Here is a 19,019-nt window from a genome sequence, read left to right as displayed (position 1 = left end):
TGGCATTTTTCTGACCTTTCTGCTCAGACTTGAGAGAAAGGAAGAAAAAGAAGAAGATAGGAAACTGACTTATGGTATATTAGGAATGTTTATCAAAAAGGTATTGACTTGAAATAAAAACTAACCTATTACTAAAATGATAAATATGAGGCATAAGAACCTCTCTCCTTCACTCTCACTAAACACTTTGTTGTTAATACTAAACAGCGCCTCAGAATTTTCGAACAAAGCACTACAGACATGCACTACTAATCAGTTTGAGCTGAAACATGGGACAGAAACTTCTTTGAAAACTCAAAGAATCTGAAAATGCCAAAGAACATTCAGTGGTTGGTATATGCTTACAAGAAGTTTTCCCACTGATATGTCCAAAAAAGCACTGGCTTGGACCTGCAGCTAAGTGGACAAAATCCCTAAAATTCTGGTTCAAATAGATGCAAAATAACTACAAACAAGCTTGGAAAAGACTAGGCCATATTCTTCAGTGATAGAGAATAGTCAAAACTTCCTCACCCCCAAAAGAAGAAACCTTCTTATAAAGAAAACAAAACTTATCTCAAAGAATCTACAATTTTATAATGTACTTTTTAAGTTTCTATTTGAAGATCAAATAAAGATGAGGGTAATAATTGCATTGCCTATCTAATAAAACTACTAGGAAGATCAAATAAGTAAGGCTCTATATGTGAAAAGAGTTTTGAATACTATCACATATTCAAATATGAGCTTTTTTTAAATTACCAAAACATATTTAGAAACTCAATCCAGCATGTATTTACTAAGAGCCATTTATGTGTCCACACTCTGCTACATGTTTGGAATGAGAAACATGAGTTGCTAGGTGGAACTATATTTCAAGAATCAATTACTTAATTAATACTCCAGAGACAGGCATAAATACATGCTCCTCTTAAATAATAAAACATGGTAGACTGTCATTAAGAACCTATGTGAATTTTTAAAGGGAGAGGGAAATAATGAGATATAAATAAGGAAAGATGAATATAGATGGAAACATTTTAATGAAAGGATATGATTCAAGATGGGCCATGGAGGTTTGACTGGTATTGATTAGAGATATGCATCAGAAGTAACCCCACCCCCTACGAAAACAAAATAGTACCAAAGGGACAGAACCACATATGGACATGAAATCCAAAATGTACTTAACCCTCAGAGCACATCTCAATTCACACTAGCCACATTTTAAGTGTTCCATAGCCATCTTTACATCTGTTATACAATGTTGTCTGATATACACTGCTAAAGGTCTAACTTACTTTGTCCTTTAATATTGTTCCTTATTCCATTATAGGCATTATCAGATTGAGAATTTTAAAGATTCACAGTGGCACAGAACTTAATTGGCCTTCTAAAAACGTTGCAAAAACCTCATATTCTAAAATATCATTATCAAAACTATAGATTTGACATAGTTCTTTATTATTTCTGTACTTGATTTTATATTTTTCTGCAGTTGTAGTGATACTTATTTTGACACATTGTTTGGGGTTAAGGTAATTTCCCCAAACCAAAACAGAAAAGGAAGGTAAAAAGAGCTTTCAAACTGAAGATTATCAACCAAAATGCTTCTTGCCAGGGGTGCAGGCCCTAGTTGATGCTCACAAGGGGAATCAAACTCACACTGCAGGTTTTGAGGCTGTTTTCTTTTTATAGTTAAATTCCACTTACTATGTTAATGAGAATTAAGTTCAAACCTATCACATGAGTGTTAATTTTCTGCAACCAGAAGCCACCATCCAAAACGGTGCAATTTTTAACTTTGGTGATCTAGAATTAGTCATCCACCATCCTGTCTGATAACATAATTTGGTTTGCTAGTAGTATTAAGCTTATGTTGAAGGCCCTTTCTACTTTTTTATGGGATCAACCCAATCTTATCATAACCATCTTTCTTTTTTGACTTTTTGTACACTTATGTTAATTTTTCTTTTTAGAGTATCATAATTAATTCAGTCCATCTTTCCTATTAACCATGATTATTATTCTACTTTAAAAGTATGTATTATTGCCAAATTGGTCAGAGACCTTGTAAGCTAGTTTCTTCATCTGCAACATCCAACATTCAGTATCAGGAGATCCAAACTTATCCAGACTTTCTCCAGCTAAGACACGGAATCAGCAATAGCTTGGCTTTGCAGAATATCATTAGACTAAAATCTGGATACTAAGAGAGAGCATGTAAGTATAGATAGTAGGTAAAAATGCTGCTGCACTTGCTCTTGAGCAACTTTTCAGGGAGACTAATAAAAATACGTGTGTGTGTGTGTGTGTGTGTGTGTGTGTGTGTATACACACGNAAAAATGCTGCTGCACTTGCTCTTGAGCAACTTTTCAGGGAGACTAATAAAAATACGTGTGTGTGTGTGTGTATACACACANGATAACATAATTTGGTTTGCTAGTAGTATTAAGCTTATGTTGAAGGCCCTTTTTACTTTTTTATGGGATCAACCCAATCTTATCATAACCATCTTTCTTTTTTGACTTTTTGTACACTTATGTTAATTTTTCTTTTTAGAGTATCATAATTAATTCAGTCCATCTTTCCTATTAACCATGATTATTATTCTACTTTAAAAGTATGTATTATTGCCAAATTGGTCAGAGACCTTGTAAGCTAGTTTCTTCATCTGCAACATCCAACATTCAGTATCAGGAGATCCAAACTTATCCAGACTTTCTCCAGCTAAGACACGGAATCAGCAATAGCTTGGCTTTGCAGAATATCATTAGACTAAAATCTGGATACTAAGAGAGAGCATGTAAGTATAGATAGTAGGTAAAAATGCTGCTGCACTTGCTCTTGAGCAACTTTTCAGGGAGACTAATAAAAATACGTGTGTGTGTGTGTGTGTGTGTGTGTGTGTGTGTATACACACGTAGGACATTTTCTTTAAGGTTAGGAGTACATAATGTTTTCAAATTCAACATATTATATTGTTATGCTACATTTTTATTTTAATAAAAGGTTTCACTGACTACAAAAGACTTTCTGCTCTATTGACACTAATTGGTCAAAACAAGCAGAAGGTCAAAAATGTAGGCAAAAAATGATTAAAAAAACACGTACAGGAATCCTTAACCAAAGGGATCAGTATAAGAAAACCAAGATAGAAACACAGACAAGAGCTCTAATCTGATACTACAGCAAGGTTTTGATTCAGAGGACTCTAATGTTATCCACTGTAGGCAGATACTGATTTTGTTTGCCTTATGCACATATACTATGAAATCNAAACACAGACAAGAGCTCTAATCTGATACTACAGCAAGGTTTTGATTCAGAGGACTCTAATGTTATCCACTGCAGGCAGATACTGATTTTGTTTGCCTTATGCACATATACTATGAAATCTGCCTATTTTANGTGTATACACACGTAGGACATTTTCTTTAAGGTTAGGAGTACATAATGTTTTCAAATTCAACATATTATATTGTTATGCTACATTTTTATTTTAATAAAAGGTTTCACTGACTACAAAAGACTTTCTGCTCTATTGACACTAATTGGTCAAAACAAGCAGAAGGTCAAAAATGTAGGCAAAAAATGATTAAAAAAACACGTACAGGAATCCTTAACCAAAGGGATCAGTATAAGAAAACCAAGATAGAAACACAGACAAGAGCTCTAATCTGATACTACAGCAAGGTTTTGATTCAGAGGACTCTAATGTTATCCACTGTAGGCAGATACTGATTTTGTTTGCCTTATGCACATATACTATGAAATCTGATCATTTATTAGTGGTGAGACATAGAGCAATTGTTTAATCTGTGATTCTCATTTTGTCTATTTAAAAAGGCAACAAACCCAGTTTCAGAGGGTTGTTGTAAGGATCTGAGATAATGTATATATAAAGTATTTACACCAAAGTGACTGTCACAGGAAATATGCCCCCCAAAATAGTTACTATTATTAGGGAAATATCACTAATCAAGATGCTTTGCATATGGCAGGCCTTTCTATTTGGTTCCGCTTATTCAGTTGTATAGGACAAATATTGGAGAAATACTACAAAACTACCATTACCAAAGCTGTGTTCTGGAGGATATGAGATTTTAAATCATGTAATGAGAGGAATGACAGACATAAAGTTGCAATATTAAGCTTAGAAATGAGAGTAGCCAAGAGTTTTTTTAATTTATCTAAAAGGCAGCCACTCTTAAATTTACTGATGATAATTTAAAACAGAAAAAAGATGAAATAAAACAGCTAGTGAAGTAATGTTACAGATCTGGGGTCAAAATATTATTCAGGATACCATCTGTTTTTGTAAACAGATAAAATACAGTTTTATTGAATAGCACACCCATTTGGTTCCTATTGTCTATGGCTGCCTCTGAGCCACAACTTCAGAGTTGAGTTAGATCCACAGACACCACACAGCCTGCTGCTATAAACTGAATGTTCATGGCCCCACAAATTCCTATGTCGAAATCTAATCTCCGCTGTGATGGCATTAAGAGATGTGGGGCCTTTCAGGAGGTGTGTAGGGCCACAGGGCCCTCATGAAAGAAACCTAAGAACTCCCTCGACACTTCTGTCATGTGAGGACACAGTGAAAAGATGATTTATGAACCATGAAGTAAGTCCTCACCAGACACCAAATCTGCCACTGCCTTGATACTGGACTTGCTAGCCTCTAGAACTGTTATAAATTTTTGTTGTTTATAAGCTAACCAGTGTATAGTATTGTTACAGCTCAGACAAACTAAGACAACCCCAAAGCCTAAAATAGCTATTATCTGGACTTTTACCAGAAAAGTTTGCCCTCCCCAGCTATGATGAACATTTGTCTTACTTCATTTCAAAGAAAATACTGAGCCCAAGCTATATGGCCATCTTTTAGAAATGGTGAGAAAAAGATTTCTGAATTGAAATGATGAGATCTAAAGCTTCTTCCAGATAGTGCTTTTACAAATAATTTTTACCTACAATTTACCCCACTATCAACTCCAGGTTAATGCTGGTAATTGCAAAGGAGACAGAGATAGAAAGAATCAGCGAAGGGTAAGGGAGACAATATATAATACATAAAGGGTGTGATTCATGTGAGAAAAACTCTGCACAAAGTCAATCAGCCAACCCATACTCAAAGAAAAGTCCTTGGACCAACACAAAAAGACTGGCAAATAAAGGTACATGGATATGTTTTAAAATAAAATTTTAAAACGTAAGTAGGTGTTCATTTAAAAAAAAATGATTACTGGCTTTTTGACTAATTGACCAACTACTGATCCCAATTACACAGAAGGTTTCCACTAAATGCATTTTAAAATGTCATCACACATTTTTTTTTATTTTTACCTCATAAAGTGTGTTGTATGTGGTGACAGTCACAGTGTTTGTATGCAACATCAGCCTTTCTCCAAGAAGAGTGAAAAGACTATGAGTATGCATAATTTCCACTTTTCTCCTGGAGAAAAAGGGGGGAAGAAAACAAAATACTATGAAATACATTGGATTTTCTAATCACATGACTTTGGGATAAGAAAGTACAATCTATTAGGCAGATACGGAATCATACAGGTAATTATTTTTACTAACTTCCATCTACAAAAAAAAATAACAGTTTATACCACAGCTATCTTCTAAAGTTACAAAAATACTAAACATTTTTAAATAAAATGTTAAATATACAAATTATAAATTATATGAATGTTGACAGCTATTATTTTCAAATTTCTTATTAACTATTTAGGAGTTATTTTTATTAGGTTAAAACTACTGGTTTCCCCTAACAGAGAACACAGAATTTTTAAATCCTTTCTGTCTAAATTTAAAGTCTATAAAATAATCTATGATAAACTTTAATATCAAGAATTTAAAATTATGGCTAAAAGTGAGTACTCCAGTTTGATGTTGGGATTACACAGCAAAATAATTCAACAGAAGTAAAGGGTACTCATTATTGCTTGTATTTGTGGTCTGCCGTTGGATTTAAAACCAAACAAAGAGAAAAAACACCAAAAAACTTTCTTAGTTACTTATTATTGGCTCATTTAACTGTGTCCCCCCAGTTCCACCTCTGCCCCCAAAATCCATAAACAGGAGAGAAGGCTCTACTCAAGGCTTTCTGCAACACTTCGCTCTAGCTCAGGGAATTGCTATATGCCTCTCATTTGTGTCACTCTTAAAATTCAAGATCTGATCTTCTTGGTTCTCAACCCAAGATATTTCATTTATTATCTTGATTTTCTATTGTTCCCTGTTGAGCTCTCGCAACTATGATATAAACTGACTAGTATTCACCAATCCTTACTCCCTTCTTCCTGAGTCCACAGCTATACTATTAATTCTAGCCTCTCTTACAGCCAGGTGTGACCATTTAAAGGAGTTTTTGCCAGTGAATATGAGCAGGAAAGTCATGGGCCATTTTCAGGCCTGGTCAATAGAAGAGCATTCATGCATGTCTTCCATGCTCTTTCCCCAAGGCAGAAACACAGGAGCCACACGATGAAGACAGGGAGGCACAAGAAGGAAGCAGTAGCCTGGGTCTCTAAATCACAGCTTGCAAGAAAACTGCCTGCTGAGGAACACCCATTTAGATTTTCAGTGAACAAGAAAGAAGCTACTAGTTTGATAAGTAACTAAAATGTCACTGTTTGTCTGTTACAGCAGCCATTGCTTCCTTAATTAATACAGAAATCACATAATGAACCATTTATCTGGATACCACTCACCTGGAAATCCTCCAGGCTCCACACTGCACAACGAAAGACACAGAGCAGGTATCTCCCACACCTAATCCTCCTCAGCCCAGGGAGGGAAACGGCAAAATAACCTAAACCCAAAGCTGAGGCATTTGTCTTGTGGCTGTGTTTGCAAAACTCTTAATAAATAAGACTTCAAAAGTCAACTGGTCATTAAAAAATAAACCAGGACTAATGGATACTACGGGATTATAGAGGGGAAAGCTTTAAGTCTCTTCCAATTCAAGCTACACCCAAGGCAAGGAGGACTGAAATTTTCATTTGCTCCTAATCAAGAAAAAAAAAAAAAAAGCCAAAGTGTATCCCTTAATATATCTCTCTGGTACATGAAACTGGTAAAAGTATCCCCTGCATATACCAGAGAGAAGATGGGTCAGCTTCCTACTTCAGTTTGCTTTAAAACAATGTTTACCAATAAATTTTGCTGCACAGCAGTCAAGACATAGCCAAAAATGCCATCCATTATCTCAGGCACAGTGTGGGTGTGCTATGAATCTAATGATTCTGTTTCCCACAGAATCCCTAATAAAAGACCCAACTCCATGCATTCAGCTCTGAAAGGCCTCAGTAGGGCATATATGAGAGAAACTAGTATCTTGACCCTACTTAACTTTAAGACCTAAACAGAATTCAGGCTTTTAGTGCCTGTTTACACACCTTTGAATTTTACAGATTTCTGTTCACTTGGATTAAGAATGTAATCTTTTAAAAAAAGGTAACCTTGTAATCTCATACAAATTACACATTTATTAGCTTACTAAACATTCCAATGAAAACAGACTCCAATTTTGTTCTTCACAAAACAAACCAACTTTTCTTCTGGATTGTCAAAAAATATTTCTTGTAACAAACTTAGACCATATGGTAGAAGAATAAAAAGGTAAAAGAGACCCATAATCCCATAACCCACAGAAAATCATTATAAAGTATCAGTTTATGTTCTTCTAGATGAATTACTATGCATATAAATATAGACGGTATATATATAGATGGTATCAATGCAATGAAAATAATTCTACATAAGGTAATTTATAGCTTTTTTCCTGTACATCAATAATATATTCTATCTTGAATATTCAGTCATTACNTATTGTCATTAAATATAATAAGTATGCAGCATAATGTATCCACTCACTATTGTTGGCATGTATACTATTCCCAATTTTTTTTTCTACCATCAACAAAATTTTGCCCTTGTAGGTAAATCTTTGAGTATATCCATGACTATCTGCTTAGAATAAATTCTTGTAACTGAAATGATAGGGGTTAAAAAGTTTAATTTTATGAGACTTTGCAATTTATGTCCTCCAAAAATATGTACATTCATACTTCCACCATCAAAATGTAAACACATTTTACCATCAGCTTCACTCACCAATGTAAACATAAAATTCATTTTATAAGTATATAATTTAGTAATTTCTTAAAAACTTTATAGTGATATAATCATCAATTTCCTGTTTTGAATATTTTCATTACCCTAAAAAGTTCCCTTGTGCCCAATCGTGGTCAATCCCCACTCCTATCTCTGCCCCACTGTAATCACTACTCTGCATTCTGGATATATCATACAAATGTAATCTTTAACATGTGGTCTTCCGCATCAGGCGTCTTTCATTTATCACAATGATTTTTAGGACTCGTTAATGTCACAGTATGCATCAGTAGTTTGTTTCCTTTTAATTGTGCACTACTATTTCATTGTATGAACGTATACTTTACCCATTCACCAACTGATATAATTTTGGATTATTTCCAGTTCTGAACTATCATGGATAATGGTAAGAATGTCCATGCACATGTACAGGTGGGAACATATGGTATCATTTCTCTTGAGTAGATACCCAAGCATGGAAATGCCAGGGTTTGAGATAAGTGTTATATTTTTTAAGAAATTAGAAAACTCTTCTGGAACATGGCTGGAGTATTTTACATTCCTCTCACCAATGCATGAGAATTCAGGAAGTTGTTATATGTTCTGGTTATATGTTATATGTTATGGTCTTATTCAAAACAAACCATTTTCTATTTTTTTTGTGATTCTTTTTTGATCTACAGGTGTTTAGAAACGTGTTGTTTACTTTCCAAATATCGAGCAATTTATCAAATCTCTTTCTGCTGTTGATTTCTAATTAAATTTTGTTGTGGTCAAAGAAAATATTTTGTTTGATCTCAATTCTTTTAAATTTATTGAAACTTGTCTTATGTTTTATAGTCTAGACCGTAATATATTCTATACTTGAAAACAATTTGCCAACTTTAGGTGGACTGTTCTATGAATGTCAATAAATTGTTCAATTATGATCTTGAACAGGGAGGGTGAAAACAGGCTTTCATTAATTACTAGTTATTGAAAGGGAATGCTTCTACTATTTTACTACTACATAGGACTACAGTAAATTTCCAGTAGATATACCTTATCAGGTTAAAGAAATCTGTTCCTGCTTTCCTGAGAATTCTTAGGATGAATGGGTACTGAATTTTACCCAAATTTTTTATATCCATTAGTGTAATTACACAGCTATTCTTTAATGCATTAATAAAGAGATCATATTAAAGGATATTCTGATGTTAAACTATCTTTACATTCAGCAAAAAATTAAACGTAGGGGAAAAACTTTTTCTTTTTTTTATATTAATATTTATGGCTAGGGGTGGCACAGTGGCCCAGTCAGTTAAGCGTCCAGCTCTTGATTTTGGCTCGGATCATGATCTCAGGGTTTTGAGATGGAGCCCTGCATTGGGCTCCAGGCTCAGCAGCAGGGAGTCTGCCTGAAATTCTCTCCTCCTCCCCCTGCTCCTCCCCTCGCTTGTGCATGTGCTTTTTCTTTTTAAAAACAATAAAAAATTAAATTAAATAAATAAAATTAAATTTAAAATATTTATGGCTGTAAGTTGTCTCCACTACCACTTAGGCCAACTCTCTGAAGTGTTAAATGTACAAAGTTTTCAATATTTTTGATTCTAAGCATTTTGTAATGTGTATAATTTCTTGTTATGAGTTATTTAAAATATGTGCATTTCTATTGCCTTAGTTTGATTTTTATCACTGATTTCTTGCATAATTGCACTATGGGTGAGAAGTCATCTTTACGACAATAATTTACTTAAATTTTTGGACAATTTTAAGGATTCGATTGGCAATTTTTACAATTTTGTGTGTGTTTGAGAAGAATGTATATATGAACCAAGCCACTGGATTTTCTGTTCAAATTTATACTGTGAAGTTTTTTTGTGATTGCTCTTTTAAGACTATGTTAAAATCTCTAAGCCACTTTGATTTCTATTTCAAATTTAGTCAGTTTTGCTTTCTATACCTCCCCTATGCTGTTATGTATAAATACATTTGAAATTGTTTTATTTACCTGGTGAACTGTACTTTTTCCCTCACATGGTACTCCTCTCTAGCTTTATTAACTTTTTTGTGTTAAAGCTTATGTTGGTTTATTTAAATACCGATCTACCAATTTTTATCATTTAGCTTTAAAAATAAATAATACGTTTACCTTGTTAAAAAATAACATAACAAGATACAGAAAAGTTTCACATTTAACTTATACCATCATTCACATTTCCCACCCCCAACATACAGGTAAACATTTTTCCTTGTTTCTTATTTCCCTGTCAGTTTATCCACCACAAACACTCTTTTAAATAGATATTTTAAGGGTAGTTTTAGGTGTACAGCAAAATTTAGCATAAAGTACAGGGAGCTCCCATGTATCCCCTAGCCCCATGTAAGCCATGTACTCCTAGCTTCCTCTAACTACCAACATTCACCCACAGAGTGATACATTTGTTATAACTGCCTGTCAACTTGTTTCAACTCCCAGTTTTATTGAGATATGGTTAACATATAACATTGCAGTAGTTTAAGGTGTACAACATAATGATTTGATATAGGTATTAGGTATAAATTGCAAAATGATTACCACTATAAGGTGAGTTAACATCTATCAACCATACAGGTGATGTTTTTCCTGTGATGAGAACTTGAAGATCTACTCTCTCAGCAACTTCCAAATATACAATATTATTAACTATAGTCCCCATGCTGTACGTTATATCCCCAGAACTTATCTGTCTTATAACTGTACCTGTTGACCACATTCACCCATTCCCCATGTTCCCTACTTGCCACCTCTATGTTCTGTTTTATGAGTTTTATTTCTCTAGTTTCTACGAATGAGATCATACAGTATTTTTTCTCTGTCTGACTTATTTCGCTCAACGTAATGTCCTCCGGATCCACCCATGTTGTTGCAAAGGGCAGAATATCCCCCCCTTTTATTGGTTGAGTAATATTCCATTATATATATATATATGTATATATATATATATATATATATAATAACCTAAGTGTCCATCAACAGAAGGATGAGTAAAGAAAATGTGGATATGTAGGTTGTTTCCATGTCTTGGCTATTTGTAAATAATGTTGAAATGAACACAGGAGTGCATATCTCTTTGAGATAATGCTTTTGCTTCCTTTGGATATCTACCCAGAAGAATAATGGCTGGATCATATGGTAGTTCAATTTTTTTTTTGTGAGGACACTCCATTCTGTTTTCCATAGTGGCTGCAACTACTTTATATTCATAACGACAGCACACAAAAGTTCCCTTTCTCTCCATATCCTTACCAACATTTGTTATCTCTTGTATTTTTGATGACAGCCACCTGAAAGGTGTGAGATGATATCTACTGTGGTTTTGATTTGCACTTTCCTGATGATTAGTGATGCTAAGCACCTTTTCATTCACCTATTGGCCATTTGTATGTCTTTTTTGGAAATTCAGATCTTCTGAAGATTTTTAAATCAGATTATTTATTTTCATCTGAGTTTCATTAATTTTTAAAATCTTTTGTGTATTAACCTTTCATCAGATATGTAACTTGAAAATATTTCCTTCCATTCTTTAGGCTGCCTTTTCATTTATTGATGATTTTCTTTGCTGTACAGGAACTTTTTAGTTTGATATAGTCACGATTATTTATTTTTGCTTTTGTTGCTTTTGCTTTGGATGTCAAATCCAAAAACTACTGCTAAGACCAATGTCTCAGAGCTTACTGCTGTGTTTTCTTCTAGGACTGTTGTGGTTTCAAGGCTTACATTCAAGTCTTTAATCCCTTTTGAAATGATTTTGCATATAATGTAAAGGAGTCCAATTTCGTTCTTTTGCTTTTGGCTGTCCAATTCTGCCAATACCATTTAATGAAGAGACCGTCCTCTCCCCATTGTAGATTCTCCGCTTCTTTGTCATAAATTAATTGACCATATATATGTGGTTTTATTTCTGGATTCTCTACTCTGTTCCTTAAATCCACATCTGTTTTTAAGCCAGAGCCATACTGTTTGATTACTATAGCTTTGTAACACAGTTTCACTCTCTTTTTCCCCTTTGCTCATTTGTTTTGTCGCTTAAATTCCACATATGAGTGAAATCATACATTTGTCTTTCTCCAACTGACTTATTTCACTTAGCATAACACTGTCCAGTTCCATTCATGTCATTGCAAATGACAAGATTTTATTCTTTTTTATGCTTGAATAATATTCCATTGTACATATGTGTGTGTGTGTATGTGTGTGTGCGTGCGCGTGCGTGTGTGTGCCATTCATCTGTTGATGGACACTTGGGCTCTTCCCTCAAGTTTATTTCAGTCCCAGTGAGGCAGGCCTCTCCCTCAGAAGACCAGCACAAACAGCTGTCCACATCACATCTCCCAATCAGTGAGTTCTGCAAAGCCTCAATTCTGGTGGAGTTTGTGTCAGGTCTCATTTTACAATCAAACCAGAGCACAACTAGTTAAAATTCACCACATTCTGGCCAGAGACCAAACACCGCCCACAGCAGGCAAGGGGAGCCTCTGCAGATTACTAGCCTGAAGGATAGAGCAGTCAAGACACAACAACAGAGAGCAAGTAGCACACACCAAAGATATTCCCTGAAGCATCAGGACCTGGGCACTATATGACCCCTTCTTCATAAAGAGGGTATGTTTTGGGTAACTTGAGGTCCTTTGTGGTTGCACATAAATTTTAGGATTATTTGTTGTATTTCTGTGAAAGATGCCATTGGAATTTTGATAAGGTTTGCACTGAATCTGTAGGTAGCTTTGGGTAGTATGGACATCTTAACAATATCAATTCTCCCAATTTGTTTTCACAGAATACCTTCTTATTTCCTAATCAATTTTTTCATCAATGTTTTACAGCTTTCAGTTTACAGATCTTTTATCTCCCTGGTTAAATTTATTCCTGGATATTTTATTCTATGAAAACTTTCTTTTTTCATCTCCTAACCTCCTATCTTATTTGTCATCTTTGTCTCTTGATGCTACATTCTGCATTATTTCTTAAATTCTATCTTCCAGCTCACCAATTCTTAAGTTTTAGTTTGTTTTTTTAAGTAGGTTCCACACTTGGTGTGGAGCCCAACATGGGGCCTGAACTCGTGACCCTGAGAACAAGACTCTGAGATCAAGAGTCAGACACCCAACTGACTGAGCTACCCAGGCACCCCACCAATTCTTAACTTTTATCTAACCTGTTTAACATGGCCATAGAGTTGTTAAATTTAATTACTGCCTCTTCATTTCCAAAAGATACTTTTGATTACTTTTTAAAGCTGCATGGTTTAATATTATCTTGTTTTTAAAGAATTATTTCTTCTATTATGCTTAATTTTTATTTTTGGCATATGAGAATTTACCCACTATTGTGTGCTTAGCTATACGTCTGAAAGAATTTTTGTTGTATTTTATCCAAAATTTATAAATATTTTAGTAGTATAAAGTGTTTCAGGATATCCTGTTATAACCATTATTTTTCTCCTCCAAGAATTCTTATTATTCATATTTAGTCTCCTATTATGTATATCTTTATCTTCTCTTTCACTTTATATTTTTGGTCCATGCTTTGGGAACTTCCAGTCCACTAATTTGGATAAACTGGAAAACAAATCATGAGCTAACAAGGCAGATTATCATTTTTGGTGCTCTACATGAAACTCAATTGCTCTTTCTAAAAATAAAATTCAAAGGTTCCATCACAGCCTCCACCACTATCCCCTTTCAGTGAGTACATAGTTTGATGATTCTCTCTTATCTTCTATCTCTAACTACTAGCTTTAACGAGTTGTTCTTTTTCATTTTTACACAGTTAAAGTCAGATCTCACTGCTGTGATTTTTACGTGATGGAATCCCTGCAGGTGTTGTAAGGCAGAAGAACTTCTAAGTATACTGATCTGTAGTACAAAGCTTAGCTTGCTATAAGTCCTGAGCCAGCATGGTGGCACTCCAATATTCCCATACTCCCACAAGTTCAAGGAGAGAGAAGATTCATTCCATCAATTCAGGCACCTCTTAGCCTTCTGGTGGTCACTTACATGGAAGTCAATGTTAACATTTCTCAGGAGGGAGGTGGGTGCAGAGGAGAGAGAATAAGAGGCAGAGATCTTTCAGAGCAAAGCGATCCCTCAAGATTTGCTGCTTTTTAGTCATTTCCCTAGGCTTCTAACATAGTTCTTCAGCAGCTTGTGATTCCCATTAGAGAAAAAACCCAGCACCAGTTATCTTATTTTTCTCTGTTCCTACCCGAGGTACACAGGAACCAACGTTTGCTTGAAAAAAGCCAAATAACTTAGAATTCAGAAGAGATGGGAAGGAAACTTCTTTCCAATTCTCATACTCCCAGAACCTACATCACTACTTTTTGTTAACAGACAACAGGTTCTGCAAGAAAAACTGGAGTAATTTAACTAGTCCAAAAAGAAATAAGCCATTAGATTAAACAACTGTCAATATATAACAGGCCAACACTATAGACAGCAAGTTGATCTATTTACAGTATGAATAAATGGAGAATTCACCCAGAAGTTACAGGGCTTGAAGTTAAGACATCAGACAAATACATTTGGTTGAGAATTTTTATTTCTACAGTGAACATTCAATAACATGTGTTTTAAAATTTGTACAACCTAAAATTATCATAACCGTATTACAGTACAGCCATTTAGGCATTTTGATCATCTATCTGAATCATTTGTTAGATTCTGTTCAGAAGATAACCATAATCAGACCATTTCCATGAAAACGGTTTGGCTTTCTCCTTAAGCATACATCCAAGTTAGGTTTTTCAATTTTTTTTAGGAAGGGGGGTAGAGGGAGAGAGAGAATCTTAAGCAGACTCCCCACTGAGCACAGAGCCTGATGTGGGGCTCGATTTCATGACCCTGAGATCATGACCTGAGCCGAAATCAAGAGTTGAAATGCTTAACCAACTGAGCCACCCAGGCGCCCCAAGTTTCTCACTTTTATGTAGCTTTTTATTTTGGAAATTTTTAAGATTTACAGAAAAGTTAAAAAGATAGTACAGAGAGCTCTCATATATTATTCACCCAGCTTCCCCATACGTTAATACCTGATCTCATCATGATATATATATCAAAATTAAGAAATCAACACAGGTACAATATTACTATAGACTTTTTATTCATATTTTACCAGTTTTCCCTATTGTCCTTTTTCTGTTCAGGATCCAATCCAGAATACTACCTCGAATTTAGTCATCATATTTCCTTAAACTCCTCTGGTCTGTAGCAGTTTCCCACTCCTTTTCATGCCCTTTAACAGTTTTGAAAAGTATTGGTCAAGTGTTTTACAGAATATCCCTCAATTTGGGAATGTATGATGCTTTCTCTGGACTAGACTTGGGTTTTTTAGAACAATACCGCAGAGATGAAGTGCCTTTCTCATCACATCATATCAGGAAATACATGGTATCAAGATGATGTATGATTGTTGATGTTAGCCTTAATCAACAGTGAAAATCACTGCCAGGTTTCACTATCCTTTGGAAGCAAGTCAGTAAGTCCATCTCACACTCAAGGAGAGGAGATTTAAGTTCCATCCTCAGGAGGGAAGAGTAGCTGTATATACTATTTGGAACAAACTTCTCAATTTTAATGATAGATTTCAAACCTATCTCTAGTTCAGCTGACAAAGTGTATGGATCTAACAACATGTATTCCAAACACTTGATGGAAATTATAAACTAGGTGTTACAAGGGACCAACCCAACAGACTTCAGTTTAGCCTCATCTATGGACCCATCTCAGATTTCCTGCCAGACAACTGCTCTATACACAAATGAGACACTGAGTTTGGGTGATATTTCATTTTTTAACACTTTTAGAGAAGATTTTCTTAATTTTTTAGGTATATACTCAAACCCTTTATAAATACTAACCTATTTCTTCTTCCCTACTAATTATGTTTTATTTGCCTCAAATCTTGAACACTAATTAATAGTAATTATTATAGTAGAAACACTTATCTCACTGTTCTAAATGCTGCTAGTATTTCATATTTAAATTTTATATTTAAGATAAATATATTGAAGATATATTTTGCTTTTATCAGAATTACATGTTAAATTGTACTTATTGGGGCGCCTGGGTGGTGCAGTCGTTAAGCGTCTGCCTTCGGCTCGGGGCGTGATCCCGGTGTTCTGGGATCGAGCCCCACATCAGGCTTCTCCACTGGGAGCCTGCTTCTTCCTCTCCCACTCCCCCCTGCTTGTGTTCCCTCTCTCGCTGGCTGTCTTTCTGTCAAATAAATAAATAAAATCTTTAAAAAAAATTGTACTTATTACCTTTTTGCTAACAATTTAAATTATCACGTTGCAATATACTGTGATTAACCATTTTAAATGTACTTTATCATTTATCCTTAAAACTCAGTGAGGGAAGCAGTATGATTTTACTCATTTATAGGCTAAAAACTGAGGCTCAACGATGTTTCCAAAACCATTTGGAAAATTTGTGGTTAAGCCAGGATCCAAACCTATGCAGTCCAACTTGAAAAGCAATGAATTACATGTATTTTACTAACAATTATCTCTAGTCAACATCAAGTGATACATGCTTTGTTTTAAATGTTTTATTTTATATTTAGATTTAATTTTGTAATCATATTGATAGAAATCATTTGGACTTAATTCCCTGTGTAGCTAAGTAGTTAAGAAAACACTTAATTTCAGTGTTACCCAAGTCCTTTTACTACATGATTGTACCAATCAAGAACTCCTCATTTTAACTAATCAGTCATTGATTTTATTCAATACAAATCCATCAATAAAACAGTGAATGAAAATACTTCCAAGATTTTAAGTTGCTGTTATTTTTAAATATTTGTAGTTTTTTTCTAAACAATGTTATTAAAAAATTATATCAATAGGTTAAAAAATTGATTGATCCACATCCACCTTCATTTCCACCAACTCCCCATTAGGAGCCACTGTTCTTTTTTTTTTTTTTTTTAAGATTTTATTTATTTATTTGAAGAAGGAGGAGCCCAATGTGGGGGTCGATCTCAGGACCCTGGGATCATGACCTGAGCTGAAGGCAAACACTTAACCGACTGAGCCACCTAGGCACCCCTAGAAGCTACTACTGGTTCATAGTTTCTTGTTTTTTAAATATCCTTCTAGATTTTCTCAGTGTAATACAGGGAGTTCTATATTCTTATATCCTCTTATTTATACAAAACCACACCCAGTACATATTCATCTATACTATTTGTTTTTAATCATGCAACAATGTAATTGTGGTATCAATATACTAAGACTTATCTCGTTAGTTTTGTTTTAGGACTGCACGGCATTCTATTTAATGAATGAACCATACATTATTTAACAAATTCCCTATTAAGAGAAATTTAAGATTTCTCCTAACCTTTATGATTATAAACAACAGAACAATAAATAACTCTGGAGAGCCATGTTTTCATATGTGTATAAGCAATAAATCTCCGGGTTAACAGGTATATGTATTTGTAATTTTGACAGACACTGATCAAAATTAACACTGTATTCCAAGTGGGACTATACTAATTCATGCTCCAGTTAGCAGTGTGTGAGAATGTTTGCTCCCCCACAACCAATCTAATATACTGATGTCTTAGTTTCAGTTTATATTTCCCTTTTTTAAAAAAGATTTTATTTATTTGTCAGAGAGAGAGAGAGCGAGAGAGAGAGCCCAACAGGGCGAGCTGCAGACAGAGGGAGAAACAAGTTCCCCCTGAGCAAGGAACCTGATCGGGGACTAGATCCAGGACCTTGGGATCATGACCTGAGCCAAAGGCAGGTGCTTAGCCAACTGAGTCACCCAGCATCCCTATATTTCCCTTACTACAAGTAGACTTCCTTCTTTTCAAATGTTTCTGTGCCATGCATATTCTCCTCTATGAGCTGACCATTCATTCATATCCTTTTTCTCTTTTTCTACTAGGTTGTCTTATCAATTTCTAGGAAAATTGGGCAAAATTATCATGTAAAATTCTTTTAATTTTCTCAGTTTGCATATTAATTATGGAAATTACAATTTATTTTGTACATTCATACTTTTGCCCTTTCTTTAGTTGCTTAATGATTTATCCATCTATATCATGAGTTATAAAAAATCAGCTTTTTAGGGGCGCCTGGGTGGCTCAGTCGTTAAGCGTCTGCCTTCAGCTCAGGGTGTGATCCCGGCATTTTGGGATTGAGCCCCACATCGGGCTCCTCCACTGGGAGCCTGCTTCTTCCTCTCCCACTCCCCACTGCTTGTGTTCCCTCTCTCGCTGGCTGTTTCTCTCTCTCTGTCAAATAAATAAATAAAATCTTAAAAAAATAAGATAAAATAAAATAAAAAAATTTAAAAAAAAATAAAAAATCAGCTTTTTAAATGATTTTCTGTGTCTTGAATCATTATACTTTTCTATTTATTAATTACTACCTTCCATTTATTTGGTTATTTTTTTTCCTAACTTATATATTTTAATTTTTTTTGTATTTTCTTTTTATTGCTCTAAAACTATGGATTTTCCCATAACCACTTCTTTGGCTAGATCTTATAGGTTTTTTGAAGTTGTTTTTTTTTTTAAATTCTGCAGTTTGTCCATACAACTGTGGGTTTATTGTTTTCCATTGTATCCTATTGATCTATGTAACTATTTTCATGCCAATACTATACCGTTTTAATTACTACCACCTTGTAATATAACTTGAAATCTGGAACTGTAATACCTCCGGCTTTGTTCTTTTTCAAGACTGCTTTGTCCATTTGGGGTCTGGTCTTTTGTGGTTCCACACAGGTTTTAGGATTGTTTGTTCTAGTTCTGTCAAAAATGCTTGTGGTATTTTGATAGGGATTCCTTAAATCTGTAGATTGCTTTGGGAAATACAGACATTTTTACAATACTGTTTTTCCAACTCATGAGTATGGAGTGTTT

General features: G+C 34.6%; 1 protein-coding gene across 6 annotated transcripts in view; it reads right to left on the bottom strand.

Moving 5' to 3' along the window:
* NBEA (neurobeachin) overlaps positions 1 to 19,019 on the bottom strand; it is a 651,237-nt gene that overhangs the window by 467,164 nt on the left and 165,054 nt on the right. For all 6 annotated transcript variants that reach the window (XM_034665060.1, XM_034665062.1, XM_034665064.1 and 3 more), the window contains one exon: positions 5,336 to 5,444. In XM_034665060.1, coding sequence (XP_034520951.1) covers positions 5,336 to 5,444 — 109 coding nt within the window. The remainder of the gene's footprint in view (positions 1 to 5,335; positions 5,445 to 19,019) is intronic.

Source organism: Ailuropoda melanoleuca, chromosome 7 (assembly GCF_002007445.2).
Source record: "Ailuropoda melanoleuca isolate Jingjing chromosome 7, ASM200744v2, whole genome shotgun sequence".
Taxonomy (NCBI): Eukaryota; Metazoa; Chordata; class Mammalia; order Carnivora; family Ursidae; genus Ailuropoda; species Ailuropoda melanoleuca.
Note: the sequence above shows the minus strand (reverse complement) of the source record. Positions and strands in the feature narration are given on the sequence as shown.